At 41.3% G+C, this 17,118-nt stretch overlaps 1 protein-coding gene across 4 annotated transcripts in view; it reads right to left on the bottom strand.

Moving 5' to 3' along the window:
* Positions 1–17,118, bottom strand: part of TNIP3 (TNFAIP3 interacting protein 3) — a 58,015-nt gene that overhangs the window by 21,595 nt on the left and 19,302 nt on the right. For 3 of the 4 annotated variants that reach the window (XM_017736927.1, XM_017736928.1, XM_017736926.1), the window contains 3 exons: positions 13,687–13,772; positions 6,466–6,598; positions 514–600 (listed from right to left, as the gene is read on the bottom strand). In XM_017736927.1, coding sequence (XP_017592416.1) covers positions 514–600; positions 6,466–6,598; positions 13,687–13,751 — 285 coding nt within the window. In that variant the 5' untranslated portion in view covers positions 13,752–13,772. Of the gene's footprint in view, positions 1–513; positions 601–6,465; positions 6,599–13,686; positions 13,773–13,887; positions 14,834–17,118 lie in introns of those variants that run through there. The other variant, XM_017736929.1, reaches the window with a different exon arrangement.

Below are 17,118 nucleotides of genomic sequence, written 5' to 3'. Positions count from 1 at the left end.
TGACTTTCAAGCCAGAAAACACTTAATACCTCTTCTTGTAGTTCACAGACATGTTTAATTTAGAGTATCTGAAGCAATACCTGGCAGCTTATGGAGTTATTCACATGCTGAATTGCTTCCAGCATCTGGGCCTTAGGCGTTCATGGAAGTGCATATTTAAGAATACTAATAAAGTGATAGAACAATTCACAAATCTAACAACTATACATACACTTGGCACCAACTAGCCCAAATGCTCACAGAAGTTGTGGGATCACTCAAATGAACCACTTTGTACCCTTTGTGTAACTTCTGGAGGGTAAAAAAAAAAACCATTAGGAAAGAGCTTCTTTCTAAGAATGCCATCTGCAAAAATATTTCTACCATTTCCTTCCACTCTTACACAGTTTAAATCATTCAGAAAAATCTATTAGAACACAAAGATGAGCCCATAATTGTCAATCTAGAAAGTGACCTGCACCAGCTCCTGTTAATCAGAAAACATTTCAGAGAACAGCCAACACAGTCACTTACGTCCAATGGTTCTGCTGAAGCTTCCATGTCACTCCCACCTGCCCAGGTGCATCCAAGCCGGCCTGGAGCGTTTCCTTCACTGTGGGTCTTTGGAAGAAGAAGAGCAATGAAACAGAGATTTTATCTTGGCTAAAGGAGCAGGAGAATTGTTTTCAGACCCAGAAGATCCAGGAGTGCTGCCTGTGGAAGCAGCCACGGTCCAGAAAGAAGTGGTGGAATTCTGATTTTAACCTTTTCCTCCTTCCTGAGTGGGGCTTCCCAGAAAGGATGAAGCACAATGCCTATGACTAATGTGCCAGGCAAGGCAGCTCTCTGCTTTGTGTGCATGGAAATCACAATTGCCTGGCCAGTTCACCCCAGAGAGGAAGTTGCATGTATAAGGGAAGGAAGGGTATTTGCTTTTTCAGTAAGAGGACAGGCTTTTCTATCCCTGCTTCCAGTTATAAAAAAGGACTTAAGTAATTACAACAATTATTGACACTAAGAGTGAACTATCAGAACAGAAAAAGGAGTGAGTCATGCTTCTAAAGGAGCAATAGCAAAGTCTGTTAACAGCTACAGGGAAGAGCACCCCCATACAAAGACCCCGAGATATTTAGGGGAAAACCATAATTGGAAAATTGATTTGTTTCCCTGAAGAAAAGCTGCACAAAGATGAAGAATGGCAGATGTTTTATTTGCACTTCTGGTACTTGCCTCACCCAAGCCGGGTCCAGCTTCAAGCTACCCAAGACTTGAGTACTCAAAGGTACCCAATGCTCCAAACTTGTGCCTTAGTTTCCCATTTGGAGAAAGATGTTTACCTTACCAGGTTAATCTCACAGGAAAGATTAACGAAGAAAAGGCTTCCACAGACTTCCTATAAAAAGTCAAAATGAAACAGAAAAGTCTAAAATGTTCTCTTCTTCAGTCTTGGAATTCTGAATAATGCTAGATTTCAGAAGGAAGCATGAAAGAAAAATCCTGCTCCTTATTGTGGAAAGATCTCTGGGTCTATGGCTTTTGCAGTGGCAGGAGAGGTTGCTTATTCCACTTTCAAGGAATGGAATGAAAGCTAGCCTGTGAAATTTGACATCCAATAATAGAAACCCCTCTTTCAATTTCCAAAAAGGATTTAGACAAAGTAAAGCAATCCAGTGAAATGCTGGAATTTTGCAGCCACATTCCAGGTCTCTGGTTCACAATGTGTGACTAAGCAACTCCTCTTTTGCAAGACACAAACCCCAATTTGGAAGAAAGCTACTATTTTATAATATTTGCATATGAAATATATCCTGCTACCCTGAGATTCTTTTTATTTTTCTCCTGGTTCATGGAGCAGCTGGAACTGTGGTATATCAAGAGAAAAACTATAAAACAAAGGTTCTTTTAATGAAGATGTTTCAGATTCTACATAGGAATCATCCTACCCATCAAAAATCAGAAGAATTTAATCTGTACCTATATCAAAACTAGTCTTTGAGCAGGTTCAGCATTGAAGACTATAAACTCGTGCAAAGAGTCTAAAGCACCAGCACTGAGCATCAGATCCATAAAAATAAAATCACAAACGTTCCACATTGCACATCTGCTCTCGAGGACGCTGTCTCTCGAGCCCAGACCCTGTCCATCCCCCAGCTCCCACTCTCACCAATCTCATCCCCACTCCAGCAGCACCTCAGCTGTGGGAGAAAGCTCAGGTTGAACAGCTGTATTTTATGGTCTGGCCTGCAAAGGTAAAGCAGCCCCAGTTTCTGGTTTCCCCACAAGAGCACGCTGGGATGTGGTGAGTGAGGTGCAGAGTGGTCCCCGCAGTGGGGTCAGAAGAGCAAACCCAGTGCACAGCCCTACTCATGAATCACAGCTCCCACTTGAAAGACATTAATGCTCAAATTACTTTGAAGAGAGGATGAGGCTGAGACCTTGGTTGATACTGTAAGCTGGGTCACAACAGCTTCCTGGAGAGGTGAGTAGTTTCCTGGAAAGCTAGCTGGACATTAGGACACCAAGTCCTTTGTTGGTGATTTCTTCATGACTGCATTAATGACAACCGAAAGTGAATGATTTTATATAAAATTTGACAGAATAGAACTAAGACTAAAGTACTTTTCAGTGCCTGTCTCATCCAGCTTAGCATTCACATGGATAACTGGTTGCCACGTAAGAACAGACTGGAGGGAGAGAAGTATGTCTGGAATCTGTATGAACAGAAGAAATGCCAGTGAGTAGGGAACAAAAACTGAAGCTCTTCAGAGGTGGTGGTATTCTTCCAGCAAAAACTGGGAGATGTTAAAGCAAAATCATTGCCTGTCTCTGTCAAAACAGGCAATAGCAGTGAAAACAAAGATAAGGAGATGACAACATTCATTTTCATTGATACTGCAGAGATAAAGACACTACATTTGTTTATATTTACTGCTATATAATCAAGAAAAACTTAACAACAGCACTTCAGAAACCTGAGATATACAGAAATCCTTAACAGAAGGACTCTTGGAGAACTATCAGGCTTCAGAATTCAAAAAACCCCCAAAATATTTTAAAGCATTTATACTTGGGTTGAAGCTATTGAACTAAATACACAGTTTTAAATTGCTTGGAAAATTCCAGTTGACAACCAGACTGTAAATGCAGTCACAAACCTAAAAATCTGCCAGGTACGGAAAAAGCTTTCCAGGAAGCAAATGGCAGGATCTGCTGCCCCTCACACTCCCTAACTCCCAAGTGGCAGCATACAACAGCTTAGAAGCCTTTCCTTGATTTCTATGTTATTTCCATGATATTCTGTAATTTCTATTAGTAGTAGCTTTGAGGGTTTTTTTTTTTTAATGCCCTGTTTAAAAATGTGAAATATTTTAGTTTGTATTCTAGGAAGACCTGAGCTTCCTGAGCATAAAAGCCTTTTAGGCATCTTTGGGAAGCTTGCAGTGGGAGAAAAATCAAAGCCTTGGAGCTTTGGCCGGTGCTGAATCCTCTCTCAAGCCTAGGCATCATGAGAAGATAGAAGTTCTCATCTTCAGAGTGCTGGATCTTAATTCTGGGAACAATGGTATTACAAAATGTCACTCATAATTTCAGATAATGAAAACCATTTCTCACTTCTGAAAATTGTCTGCTCAGTAACTGCAGTGAAACCAAGAACCATTAAAAGGCTTGATGCAAGCAAATGTGAGGCTTTCCTTGATGATAACAAAATGGTGCAAAATGACAAAGCAATCTTTTTCTGTTCTCTTCCTAGCTGATCATGGAACTACTGTCATATTTGTTGGGGATATTTTTTTTAAATTTATTTTTATTTATTGTTCAGTTGCAGACTTGTAGAAGCTAGATTAACTCTGAGGTTACTTGGGTTAAAATTCGGTGGCTTTTGGGAAGCAGTCACTTTGCTTATGTTTCAGTTGAGGTTTGGTTTTGGCTTTATTGCTGAAGCTGTTGTTATGCCAGCAGTGCTTGCCACAACATCCATTGCGACTCCCTTTCCCATTCTGAGGCATGTGGTGAAGTGGTAAAAAATGAGAGATTTTAGCTGAAGAATAAAATTGGCTCTTGAACCAGAAGAAGAATCTGCCTCTTCCTGCCACAGCCTGGCCCCTGTGCCTCACCAGAGAGGTGTGCTAGAAAGGGATTTTCCCTTTGGTAAGTGCGTCAGCCTCAGCCTTTTGTGCTGCTCAGTTACATGCTCCCTCTGACAGAAAAATAGGTGCAGATACAAATTTGTGTCTTAATACGTGGGAACCGGAAAAAATTAGAGCAAGAAGCGGTTTCAGAGTAAATCAAACATAGCACAGGCTCCTGCTTCAGGATTTCCTTTATCCACTAACTATAAGGGCATGGCCTCCCAAGTACCTAAGCATTTGCAAGCTCAGGCCTGATGATGAAAATCCAAGTTTCATGTGAAAGTAAGTGGATGACAATTTGTAAATCTAAAAAATGCAAATCTATTCCCTTTCCTGGAATGATGAATACAGCATCAGGACAAGCTGCAATTAAAGGAGTCATAGTCTAAAGGATGTGCTGAGAATGAGCTCATTCTGCAGATCTACATTTTCTCTCTCTCAAATATTTGCATTTAAAACCACATTAATATCATAAATTTTTATGGAAAAAAATCCTGGCAAAAAGGGGAATTTGTTTACAGACATGTACAGATTAGTCTTGAAAGCAATTTAAGGGCAAATGGAAATGCCATTCTGCAGAGTGCAATGTGTACTCTTCACTCCAGAAAAAAAGTTACAGAATGAAAATGACCTGCTAGCTGTGACAAATAACTTCCTGGTGAATGATTGACATTACAGGGAAGGGTACACTTTTGTTTCATTATTAACTTTTTCCTAACTCTTAAATATATAATTTGCCCCTCATTTTAAGTCCAAATCAGCCTAATTTGACAAACTGATATTTTCTGCTGGGAGGGGGGGTTGGGGCGGGGGGGTCGGAGGATTAATAGTACTTCATAATCTTCACAACATCTACTAGGTGTTAAAAGTGTGACCTCCTTTCCCGAAACACACAATTCATGTGCTCCTTGCCCCTTACACCAAGGTTGTTGAAGCTCATCAGAACTGTCAAGCTGTCACTCACTTGAAGCTCAGCTCAATAACCAGCCAAGTGAAAAGTTGCTTGACTTAAAAGTATAAAGAAAAAATAGCCAGCATGTGTCTAGTGCAGAAGTATCATAAACTGTCCCTCTTAGCTCTGAAAAACCACACACACCTTTCACAGGCAAGAAGTGCTATAAATGCAGAGAGCATAAAAGCATGACAGATTAAATACTGCCATGGTATCCTGTGCGAAGCACTGCAGCACCACACAGAAAGGGTCCAGGTAAGCACATCCTTTTTCTTTCTTCCCCACATCCCCCAAATCCTCTCCTATGTCTCCTTCTGCTGGAGGGAGGCTAACATGTGCAACCAGGTGTTTCCATGGATCATTTGTGGCTTGTAATTTCAAAGCTTGGTTCTGCACTGACTTCTGCTTCACCATGCTTATTTCTCCCCTGCCTCCGGGAATCCCCATCCCTGCCTGTGGCTTCTCTCTCAGTTTCTAATCCCACTGGTCTGACCCTGGGGTGTCTCCTTGGGCTTAGGCTCAGCTTCATGCCCCGAGGTCATGAGTCATTCTGGAGATGGCGGTTTACATGTGAAAGGAGCTGTGTGTAATTTTGGATTTTGTAGAAGAGAGTCATCTCCCTTTTACCTCCTCAGAAATTTCCTGCCGCGGGGTGCAGCCTTCAGAGTTTTCCTTTCCCCATCCTGTGCTGGAGTGACACAGGTAAGTGTATCATCCCTTGCAGGTGGATATCACTCATGGTTTAATCACTCCTCTCATCAACACCCCTCCCTCCTCCTGTTCCCAGTTTGTGGAAAACACAGAAATTCCTTCTATTCTCCCTATTTCAGGGGAGAGGAGTGAAACTGAGAGGGAAACCCAGAACAAGTTTCTGTCAGGCTTGTTAACCACTGCTTCACTGCAGGGAAAGACAACCGCCTTAGCAGGTGGCTTACGATTTTCTGTTTGCAATACCACAGAAGTGTGGTTTTGAATCATCATCATTTTCCTTCTGCTCTCTTCCTATTCATCTAAAACCTGACACTTCCACAGGTCTTTGTGTCCCACACCTCTGCTCATTCCCTGTTAAATCAGAACTCCCAAATGCATCAAAAATGACAGTGTTTTGGGGGTTACATAGTTCTGAGGATTTGTTATCCAAAAGGCACATCTGGACACAGGGTTTGACTTAGGATAATCAGTGGATAATTAGCTGACCTTTTAAAGCACTATGTATGAAATGTACCTTCACAGTAACTCTTCCTCATAACAGAAAGTAGCTATATTAGGAAAAAAAAAACTGTAGCAAGTTCATTGCATCATTTCAGAAATCCTAAAGTTTCATGCACAGTCAAGTCCCCCAGAGAACATCCCCTGAATGTTCTTTCCTGGCAGATAAACATTGCAACAGCACACTGCGATTACCTTAAGGGAACACGAAGTTCTCTGAGGGCTCAGCCTCTCTTGGGCAAGAGGTCTGGGGTCCTCACACGACTTGTAAGTGTTGCTCTTCCCTATCAGGTTCCTTATTTCAACATCCAGCTCTTTACTTTCACACCTGCTTAGGAAGAAAAAGCAATGTTAAACTTTACACAGAACTCGAGGCTCTCTTCTGAGTGTGAGAGCGCGGAGCTGGTCCTGCACCAGCCTCCTGCTCCCTTCCTTCCTGGTAACACAAGCAGAGAGTACCAGAGCAGTGACACACAGTCTCTAAGTGGTCTGTGGCAGAAACTCATTTAAAATACTTACACAAGCAGTCTTTATGAATTCCACTGCATTTCATCTACAAAATCCAAATTGACCCTTTTGGGGATTACATGAAGACTACCATGTGCCCTCAATTTCACCCACTCACAAGAGTTTTAAATTCAACTTCAGCAAAAATGCAATCAGAATAGTTGAATAGGTTTAGATTTGCAAAACTAGGTGCTCAGTTGACAGTGTCTTTTGATGGCACTTTTTGTTTACTCTAACACTTTGTAACAGAAACCTGACATGCATTTTCCATTTTTTCTTCCTTAGAGGTTCCTTTTAAAAACATTTGTATCTTGTAAAAATTGGTCTGTTGTGAACATTTAAAATTATATTTGTTTGGTGGGAAAATTCCTTTCTTTCACTCTGGTAAGGACATACAGGACTTAGGTGCACATAGGGTCTTGCTCCAAATTGATAGAACTAACTAGCAACTAGGGCTGACTCACTTGATACACTCTAATGGTGCAATGTGACTTTCAGATAATTAACTGAGGCAAAATTAACACAACACCCTAAATCTTCTAGATCAACCCAAGTTATCAAGGAAGATTCATCTCTTTTGTAAGCTTAGACTTTTATTGCCTAATCAACTTAAACCAACTCTAAATATAAGTAATGCATGACCAGAAAGCAAACTGCAAGCTTCAAAAGTATCACCAACCTATTATTGCAAGATTAATTATTTATTTAGGCAGAAAATACACAATTCTTTCTTTAAACCACCAGAAAAATTGAAAGCAGTAGGAGTTTATCAATTATACTCCCTGAAGTTTAGACAGGCAACCCTCAGGGATTGTACTGCAGGCTCTGAGGAAACTCTTGAAGCAAAATTGATAAAATTACCCAATAAACAAACCCATCTATCTTAATTATAAGAGTAAATAAGTGTGGTGAATTTCATGCTGATAGAAGGATTCATTTAATGCTCCACATTTAAAACACAGAGACTGTAACAGAAATGTGTTTTCACTAAGCATGGATACAAAATCATTTCCAAGAGGAAATAAAATACCAACAGTAGCAAATAAGGACTAGCAAAATACTAGAGGGCTTTTTTATTTTTTAACTTGCTGCTGGTAGTTGGACAAGCTGTAATTTCATGGCCATGAGGATTAAAAGCAAGACCTTCCCAAGGCACATTTTCATGAACTCCACAGTGGTGCAGGAGGCTGCAGCTGCTCTGAGGGCTGCTGCCAGTTTCCAAAGCCTCAGCTGTGCGTGGGTGGCAGGTGAGCCCCAGCAGCAGCACGGGCACCACGTGGCTGCTCATGGAGAAAACTGCAGAAGGAAAGCAACGAACCTTGTGAGAGAAATCCAGCCCTTCTCTGTCTGGCTAAATGTTGCAAAATCCTGGATAAGCCAGGGCAAGTGGCACCTTTTCTTAAGCAATTCTGTGCTGAGGTTCCCGAACCTCAGGCAGCTGGCAGAGCAAGCACTTTGCACCCACAAGTGCACTTCCCTGGAAAACAGCACCTTCAGCCCATTTGGACTGCAGTTCCTGATGCTGAGACAGCTTTGTGTAACAGAGGTGCACACACCCTGTGCAGAGCCCTCACTGCTTCTGAGGCTGCTCAGAACTAAAAAGCCACAGCACGGAAGCAGCCACTCGCTGCTGCAATTTACCACCCCCAGCTGCCAGCACAACCCACTCCCCCAGCTCAGTCAAATTAGCCAGTGCTTCTTAAACTCTTTTAAGCCAAATAAAGCAGTTTAGCCTAAGAAAAAAATACTCAGAATGAAGAAGTCTAGGTGCAGCCCTGGGGAGAGTAAAAGATGAGCAGCAATCTGGTAGGAGTGCAGCAGCAAGTGTTTAGGCAGGCTGCACTCAGCTCTGCTGCTGGTTCAGCCACAGCAAGTGGAGATGTGTGACCACAACCTCCTGAGGTCAGAGCATGAACCAAGCTGAGAAATACCCCATAAACATGGGGGGGTTGGCTTTTAATATTTCTTTTCAGCCAGGAAATGTTCATTCCTCTGCTCTGCTCCTCACAGTTTGATGTTGTAGCTGTAAATAATTCACCTCTGGCTGCTCCTACTCTTGTCTCTCTGCATTCTTCTTTCTGGACTTACCTGGGCAAGAGCAGGACCCAGCTGTGCCTGGGTAAAAGAAACAGAACTACAAAAGGCTCAGATCCCTACAAACCAATTTCTGCTTTGTAATATCCACGTGTTTGAAGATTATCATGAAAATCAAAAAACTACTTCATTTTTAGACTGTGAAACTATTACTGCATTTATCTGCATTTTATTATCAGCCACTTTGATAATCAGGAGGATACATTTATGGTGAGGTAGAACATTCATCATATCTGGTGTGTAGATCTGATTTAGAATCTGGACTTTCAGAGCCCAGAGATGCTCTGAGTGCTTGAATACATCAGGGGACTCATGATTAAGAGCTACTCCAGACCAAGACAAGCTGACTAACAGAGCTTCCCCGGGACAGCTCTAGAGGGCACACAGCATTCAGATTCTGCACAAAACAGTTTTCAAAACTGCTGTTGGTTTACTGGAGTTCACAGGTACACCTCTGTACCATTAAAACTTTTCAGAAAACATTAAAAGCATTTTTCTGCGGTCATACAGGACAAAGTATATATCCCTTCTATGTGCTAAAGCTTTCTAAAGTATACAAAGATACAAAAACTGTACATAGCAAGCTGTGATTACTGCAGGAGACAAAAAAAAGATTAGAATGTTAACTTTTTTTTGTAAACTTTGAGCTAGTTGCAAAATTTCCTTTTTTTTTTTTAATTAAGACATTTGACATGGAAACAGAAGGTACAGATGTAATGAAGGAAGCTGGTCTCCCAGCAAAAGTTTTAACAGCTTACAGGGAAAGAAAAGAGCCCAACCTTCCTTACAATTTCCATGTCATATCTGAAAAGCCATGTCCCTCAAGAATAAGAAATTAGGTCTGTGCCCTTTGGCGAGCAAGTTGCCATATCCATGCTGAACTTCACTGTGCACCCTACTAAAGGTGTTTTCATTTCTCCCACATTGTTCAACTTGCTGTCTTTAAAATGGTTTTCACTTCTTGCTCCATGGTACATCTTTGCACCATTTCAGTTTCTAGGCTCCACTGGCCTATTATTAATTATTGGTATTATTTATAACAGTATAATGCTCTAAATAATAATGATTTTTTTTTTATAAATGGTTGCATACTTTTTACAGCAATTCTGTTTTTAAGCTGACAGCCAGAACATGATCAGCCCCATACTTTGGCCTTAAGTAGCATGGATTGAGGGCTGAGAAATAGAAGTTTCTCAAATAAGCAGGTACAAGCTCCATAAGAGTCCCAGTTTTGCATCTCTTGGCTCTCCCTGTTTTTCACTAGAAACTGGCATTATTCCTTACTTGGTAACAATGGACATACCTACAACGTGTCCCAAGGCATTTATTGCACAATATTAATACCAAAGCCATATAATTCTATTTGAAATATTAATTTCAAGGGTGGTGTGCTCTTGTGATTGGTGAAAGCACAAATACACACCATAAACAATTGTGAAAAAAGGCTTTAAACCAGGATTTACAGCCAGACGCCAACACCATGGAGTCATATTTTGATGGGAAATGAATTCCAGAGTCTAATGGTAAAACACGTGCTTCCTCCCCTTGGGTGGGCATTTGGGATGTAGGATTCTTGCTTGGCTAAGACTAGGGAGTAAATTCATGGAAAGAAAGAAATTTCTGCTTTTGAATTATGGAGAATGAACTGGTCAGATAAAAATGTGGCAAATTTCGAGACAATTTGTTTCAGCTAATATTTCCCCTATTTAAGATAACAGACTTCATTTCAGAAAAAGGCCTGTAGAACAAGGGGGAGAATCAGACTGAATTACAGAATATTTAACCTAACTTGTACTAGCGATGCCATGACGATTTTTTTGCCTTTTCTTTTATACCCCTGTTATACCTTTTTAGTGCTTTTTGCCTACATTCTTGGACTTGTTTGTTCAGCTAAGAGACGAAACATCTCAGAAGCTTCGTAGCTAGGGATCAGTGTGCCCCAGACCCCAAGGTCCTCTCCAGAACACATTCTGTAAGCTAAGATAGAACCATCCAGGGGAAGGTTCCTTGGGGAAGAGGGGCTCGTTCAAGCCTCTCACTGGGGAATTTTTGATAGATATGCTAGTTAGCAAAACCTGTAATGTTATACCAGATCTTTTGTGGGTGTGCATTGCGGGGTGCATTTCAGTGCATTCCACCTGGACATAGTGCACCTAAGGATCCTTAAAATAAATACAGAGGTAAAATCCCTTTTTCCCTTCTAACCATGTTTGACTCTTGATTTTAAAACCAGGAAAAGGCATCACTAGAAATAGACTTAAAATAGGAATAAAATTGGATATAATTCTTTTAAATGACAGTTTATCTATAGAACAAGCCTATTCTCTTATGTTCCGTGTGATTTTACAGAACTTTTGCTCTCTTTTAATTTAGTTTTGTAAAATTCTTAGATTTTTTTCATGCAAATACATTGGGATTTTTACATTAAAATCTTCTCCAGTTAAGACAAAATAGTAACAAAGAATTTCCAGTCCAATAAGCAATAGGAAGGATAAAATTTTGCCAAGAAGACAAAAAGACTTTTGTTACAGAAAACAAGTTTTGCAGCCCCATAAGCTCTTAGAAGTTGAACAGACTCTGAGCTGATAGAGAATAGTTAAAATGTGGTGCAGCTCCCTAAGGACCAGTGGTGCAATTCCAGTACTCAACACTCCACTCAAAGTTTAGGCTTGGGAATTTGAACCAGAACTCTTGAAACTGAGTTCCACTAGTTCCATGTTCCACCTCATATGTACCACCATAAAAAAATAGTTTATTGGGCATAAAGCATACTGTGCTGGGACAAACACAGAAAGAACACCTGCCTTTGATGATTATGAGAATATACTTAAAAAGAGAGTTTAGGGGGGAAAAAAAGGCAACACAATATTTCAAATTATTTCTAGCTTAATATTTTAACCTGAGTTTCACCCCCAAAAATTTATCCAGTACTTCAAGAGCATAGCTGGAAAGCCAGCCAAGCAGCAGCTGAGATCTACCTGGAAGAATTGCACTGTCTTCAGAGTGAGATGTCCCACAGGTCAGTGCAGGATTAGGAATAATCTCACCCCGGTGCCAAGAAGAGCACTCCACAAAGTGTATGATAGGGGTTAAAATATGCACTGTGACCATAGCAGGGAAACCACTTTAAACTTTCCCTCAAATCTGATGTAGCCAAAACATCTGCCTCTCACCCCATAAACGTCCCTACACTTCTGTTCCCTTTACGACAAAGGAATGGGGCTTTTAAGGCACATTTAATAGCCAGCAGCTGTTGGGCTGTCAAATGCCACATCTGGAGAAGCTGTGTGCTGTTAATGTGAGCAGAAACAATTATTCTTTAATACTTTTGCTTAATTTTAAGAATTACACAAATGACAACAAAAGAGGGGCATGTTCTTAATGGAAACACATCTGGTTTCTCTGAAAATAAGCCAAAAGGGCCCAGTGATTAAGTGAAGCTGCACCTATAATCCATCCCAGCTCAGTGAAGAGAAGGAAAGCTACTGATATACAGGCACACAGTGTCCCTCAGTGTTTACTCCCCACAGGAAATTTGCAATGTGTAAGAAGACCATGACTGTTGGTTTGCTCTAAATGATGTTACTTATCACACAGTGCTGTTCCCTCTGTGCCTCGGTGTTCCTGTCCTTTGGGACTGGGTTTCCATGCAGCTGCCTCACTCCTGTACCCTATACAGCTTGTACATCAGGAAAAGAGCATCATTCCCCTTTCACATGGATCTTCTGCCTAATTATACTACCAAGACATTGAATGTCTTCCTGATGGACAGCATTTGGGCTGCGTTCAAACCTCAGGAAAAGCCAATTAAATTATTTCCACCAACTTTCTCAGGCTTCAAATGAACCGTGAGTGAGCTGCAGACAACTGTCTCCCTGGAAAGGCAGCAAGTGGGGCACTGTCACCCAGACTCAGCTCCCAGGCCTCACGTAGCTGCGTGTGGATCACTAGTGGAAAGGGAATTGATTTTTGCTGTGAAAATCAATCAGCTGGAAAGCTTGGCCAAGCAGAACCACCAAGCAGCACATGAGCAGATGAATTCCCCCACTGAAAGGCACACATGCAGAAAGCTGTGGGGAGGTGGTAGTAAAGTGTTGAAAGAACTGAAAGCTAAGAGTTAAAAGGACAAGAAGGGAGACAAATCTAGATGTTTTTAAGTGCTCACTCTTTTTCTGTGAAGATCAATGTCTAGAAAAGCTTGTGCCCCCTTCAGGGCACTTTCCTGGCCTCAGTTTGTGCCTTTTCAGACTGGTGTCCCTCCCACAGCCCCTTCTAGACCGGCTGCTTGCCCTACAGATTCAGCTGGAGCCCCACAGGTCTGTTCACATCTTACATGTGCTTGCTCCTCTGGAAAGCTGTGACTCTGATGCAGTGCAATTGCACAGCTGACATTTTTAACTGGTACTTGACACCACTGCTCTCTTTTCCAATCGGGCATCACCACAAACAGCCTATTCTGCCTCCTGCTTCAGCCTGGGCCAGGATGGGGATGCTTCAGCAACGCCTTGCTGAGCTGGGCTCACAGCTGGGCTGAACCTTTGGAGGAAAACAAGCCCACGATTCATTTGAGTCCATGTGTCCTACACAGAGCTGAGGTATTTTCAGTGATCTACTAACAGCACAAGCAGGACAGACAGATGAAAACCATTTGGAAATGCAGCCAGGAAGCGTAACATACAGTAGCTGACAGGGGACAACCAGCTCTTTAAGTCAGGCCAGCTCCTTGCCTGTGGTGGCTGCCAGGCAGCCTCAGCTGAAAGGGAGAGGACACTCACTGCACTATATTTAATTCTCTCAATATTATCAAGTCAATACCTTTCCATCTCAACACACGGATGGGGGCACAGCTCCATGCAGTCCCCTTCATCTCTCTTCTTCATTTTGAGCTCCTCACAGTGAATCTGTTAGGAACAGGGAAGAAAAAAATAAAAGAGCTTTGAAGGGGAAGTAAAAAATCAACAACTGAAGAAAAAGTTAAGCATCCAATTACAATCAGAACAGGTAACAGGGTCTTACATTTCATTTTATTCTTCATCAGCTACAAATGGTTGACAAGCAAGCCAGGAATCTACTTCCTCCTTCCCAGCACCATCCTCTAGTAAGTCCACCACTGTGTCAGGGACAGTTCTGCAAGGACAGCAGCAACAACAATCTCTGGCTGCAGTGACAAAAATCTACCCAAGTAACAAAGCTGCCAGCAGTTGCAGGAACATTGGAAGGGTTGCAAAAGGGACTTTTATTAATCATCCTAAAAGAATCAATTATCTTTCATACTCTAAAATTCAAGCATGTCCTCACATTGTCCCAAAAATTCCTATGATTCATGGAAGTGCCTAGTAAAACTACTGCTCCAAAATTAAGAGAATTTGAGTAATGACTCTGATCTAAGTCACTTGGAGAGAAAAGGAGCCATATGTAAGTTATTGAGCACAAGCATGTTGTTCAAGCATTCTACAAGCTCCTAACAAGCTTCCCTCTGGTCAGGCAAGTTACTCTCCAGCACTGCATTTCCAAAGAGAAGGGAGAGAAATAAAAAAAACCCAAACCAACCTCCCAGAGAAAAGGGCTGTTACAGGGTAACAGTAAGCAGTCCACATTAAGATAATCCCTTAAACCTGGAGGTTTTTTGATTATAACTCCAAACATGAAAAAAGCAAGCACCGCCTCTCCATCTCAAGTGGGAGAAGAGATTGTACAAAGAGTGAGCCAACATCACCTCATCCAGAGGAGCCATTCTGCTCCTTTGCTGCAGGCTGGCGGCAGCCCTGCGCATGTTTCCTCAGACACCTCTAGTTCATCAGAAGCCTTATTCTTCTCTTTAGATCAAACAATACCATTGTGATAGTTGCTAGAACTGAAAATTGACAGGTTTCCTAAGACCTATCTTAAGGACAGCAAGGTGACAACTGAAATGAAGTGGGGAGCCATCCAGAGCTAAACCTGCTATTTATAAGCAAGTAAGTTTTCAATTACAAGTCACTCTATTTATTTGTAACATCAACTTAATGTGAAACCACAGCTGAACATTTTATAGAAACCATGCTGCTTCATCTATGTGCAGGGCAGAAATTTAAAATGAAAGGTTGCCAGCAGAAGATCTGAGGCATTTGGCATCCCTCCCCCTTCTAAGTTTCAATTCCTGCAGGCATTTCACACGTTCTAAATGCATCTGGTAATCACTAATTACAAGGATCCTATTAAGAAAAAAAAAGCCAATTCAGTTCCATGTGCAACTTGATTCCAGCTTGTCTGAGTTTTATGACTGTCTGTTTAATCATAACAAAATCACATTGAAGTATGGAAAGCTGCATTCGATTGATTTCAATGGGAGCTGCAGACACTGGGGACTAATGAGGATTAAGCCTTATTATGGAGTGCCTAAACTTGGCCTGCAGGTGTCTAACTTAAAAATATCAAATTTGAAAAATATTGACCTGGAATGAACACTCTCTACCACCACTGAACCAACAAAAGAATAAAGCAAAATGACTAAAGGAAATCAGAATGAAAAAAAACCCCAAGCTGACCCAGAACACCACAGAATTCAGACTGCTACTCCAGCTCTAATTCGTCCCACTGAGCTTTGACTTTTCACCAGTTTCAGGTGTATTTGCCAAGCTGGGCACAGCATTGCAGCCCACATTAAAGAGATGCAGGTTAAATGTAACTGAAAATACGGCACCCATGTCAGTAAGAGTCATGTAAGAAGCAAAAAACATTCTAAAAAACTGGAAAGGAAAAAAGCAGTGAAGAATGAACAAAAATATATTTATTTAGTTATTAGATGTGTTCTCCCCTGGTTCTGCAGAGTGAACTGGATTTAGGAGCCCTGCTGGGGAGCTCCCTGGGGCTGCATCGTGGCTGCTCCAGGTTTTCCGTGTCCCTACTCTGCCAAGCCAGGGAAACAGAAAAAGCTGCTCAAGCTGACAAGTCCCACATCCCTGCATGGCCCAGCTGCACACCCAGGCAGCATAAACATGCAGTTCTCCAGAAGCCCTGCTGCTCACACTGCTGGGGTGGGGGACGTTGTGCAGGTCTCCTGACTCTTAGTCATATGCAGATTTTGCAGCTAAAATCTAAATCTCCACTTGTGAACCTGAACGAAAGAGATGCGACCCAGTTGTTGTGCCCCCTGCAAGTGTTTGTTATTAGAACAACCAGAAGTTTTTACAACCATAATATGCAATGTAACGCTGTAGGTTTTTATTAGATCTGGCAGACTGAAGCCAAGATGGATAAAATTCAGCTACTTCAAAGAATTAAGGCTCTGTAAAAGAGGGGGTTGTAATGGTCATGTAAAAGATTGCTCAGAACTACATAAATTTTCTGCTTTCTGTCAAGGCTTTTAAGAACAGGAACACCCTGAAGTAAAACAGAATCAGTTCTGCTCACAGATTTATGGGGTTTTGCAATAATTGAAAGTGTTTGTTAAAAAGTGTGCAGAATTTCCTTGGTGCTCACCCACCAAATTTATCAGGTTTCCAAGCTCTAAGTATTTCCTAGATACACCCAGAATAGGTGAAGGCACTTTTTTTGGCTGGAGTATTAATTTGCATTAAAAACATATTTCCCACACAGAAAAAACACATTTGAAGAGAAAAAAAATACATTGTTCAAGAAAGACAATGAGACTCACTAATTCTAATGAAATCTTAACTGTAAAATTGATTACAACCAGAGAGGCACTCATCACACTAGTGTTTCAAAATGCTTTCCAAAATGCTTTTCACAAACATCCTTCTTGTACATGTTAAATCCTGCACTGCTCTTGCCCCATTCTCTTTTTGTTTCTTCAAGTCTAGCTCTAGCTTAAAAGCATCTGATGTTCCCAAACCTTTGGTCATTGCCCCCAAACCTGTTCAGTAATTCACTTGTATTTCATTTGTACCAAAGTAATATTTTGTGGGAATGCAATGTAAAATGAATGCCAGAGATGAGCCAGACTGAAATATGCAGAAAAAGGGAAAGGAGATTTTTGGTTTCATATTGATCCAGCAGACAGAACAGAAAACAAACAATATGCCAAATAAATTAAAGTGGCATGCTAGCAAATCACACATAAGGAATAAACCCATTCATAAGTTACCTTTCCAGGAATTCACAACAGAAAAATGTGTAAGATGCAGGGCCTGTGACAGCCAGGCTGAGTAAATCTACCTCATTTAAGCATTACCCATGTTGCAAAAGAGCTCCAAAACAAAGTGGAACAAACACCATCGTCAATGCTGTTGATACACAAGCCAGCAG

The sequence above is a fragment of the Corvus brachyrhynchos genome, unplaced genomic scaffold (assembly GCF_000691975.1).
Source record: "Corvus brachyrhynchos isolate BGI_N302 unplaced genomic scaffold, ASM69197v1 scaffold105, whole genome shotgun sequence".
Taxonomy (NCBI): Eukaryota; Metazoa; Chordata; class Aves; order Passeriformes; family Corvidae; genus Corvus; species Corvus brachyrhynchos.
This window is presented reverse-complemented; position numbering and strand designations above follow the sequence as displayed.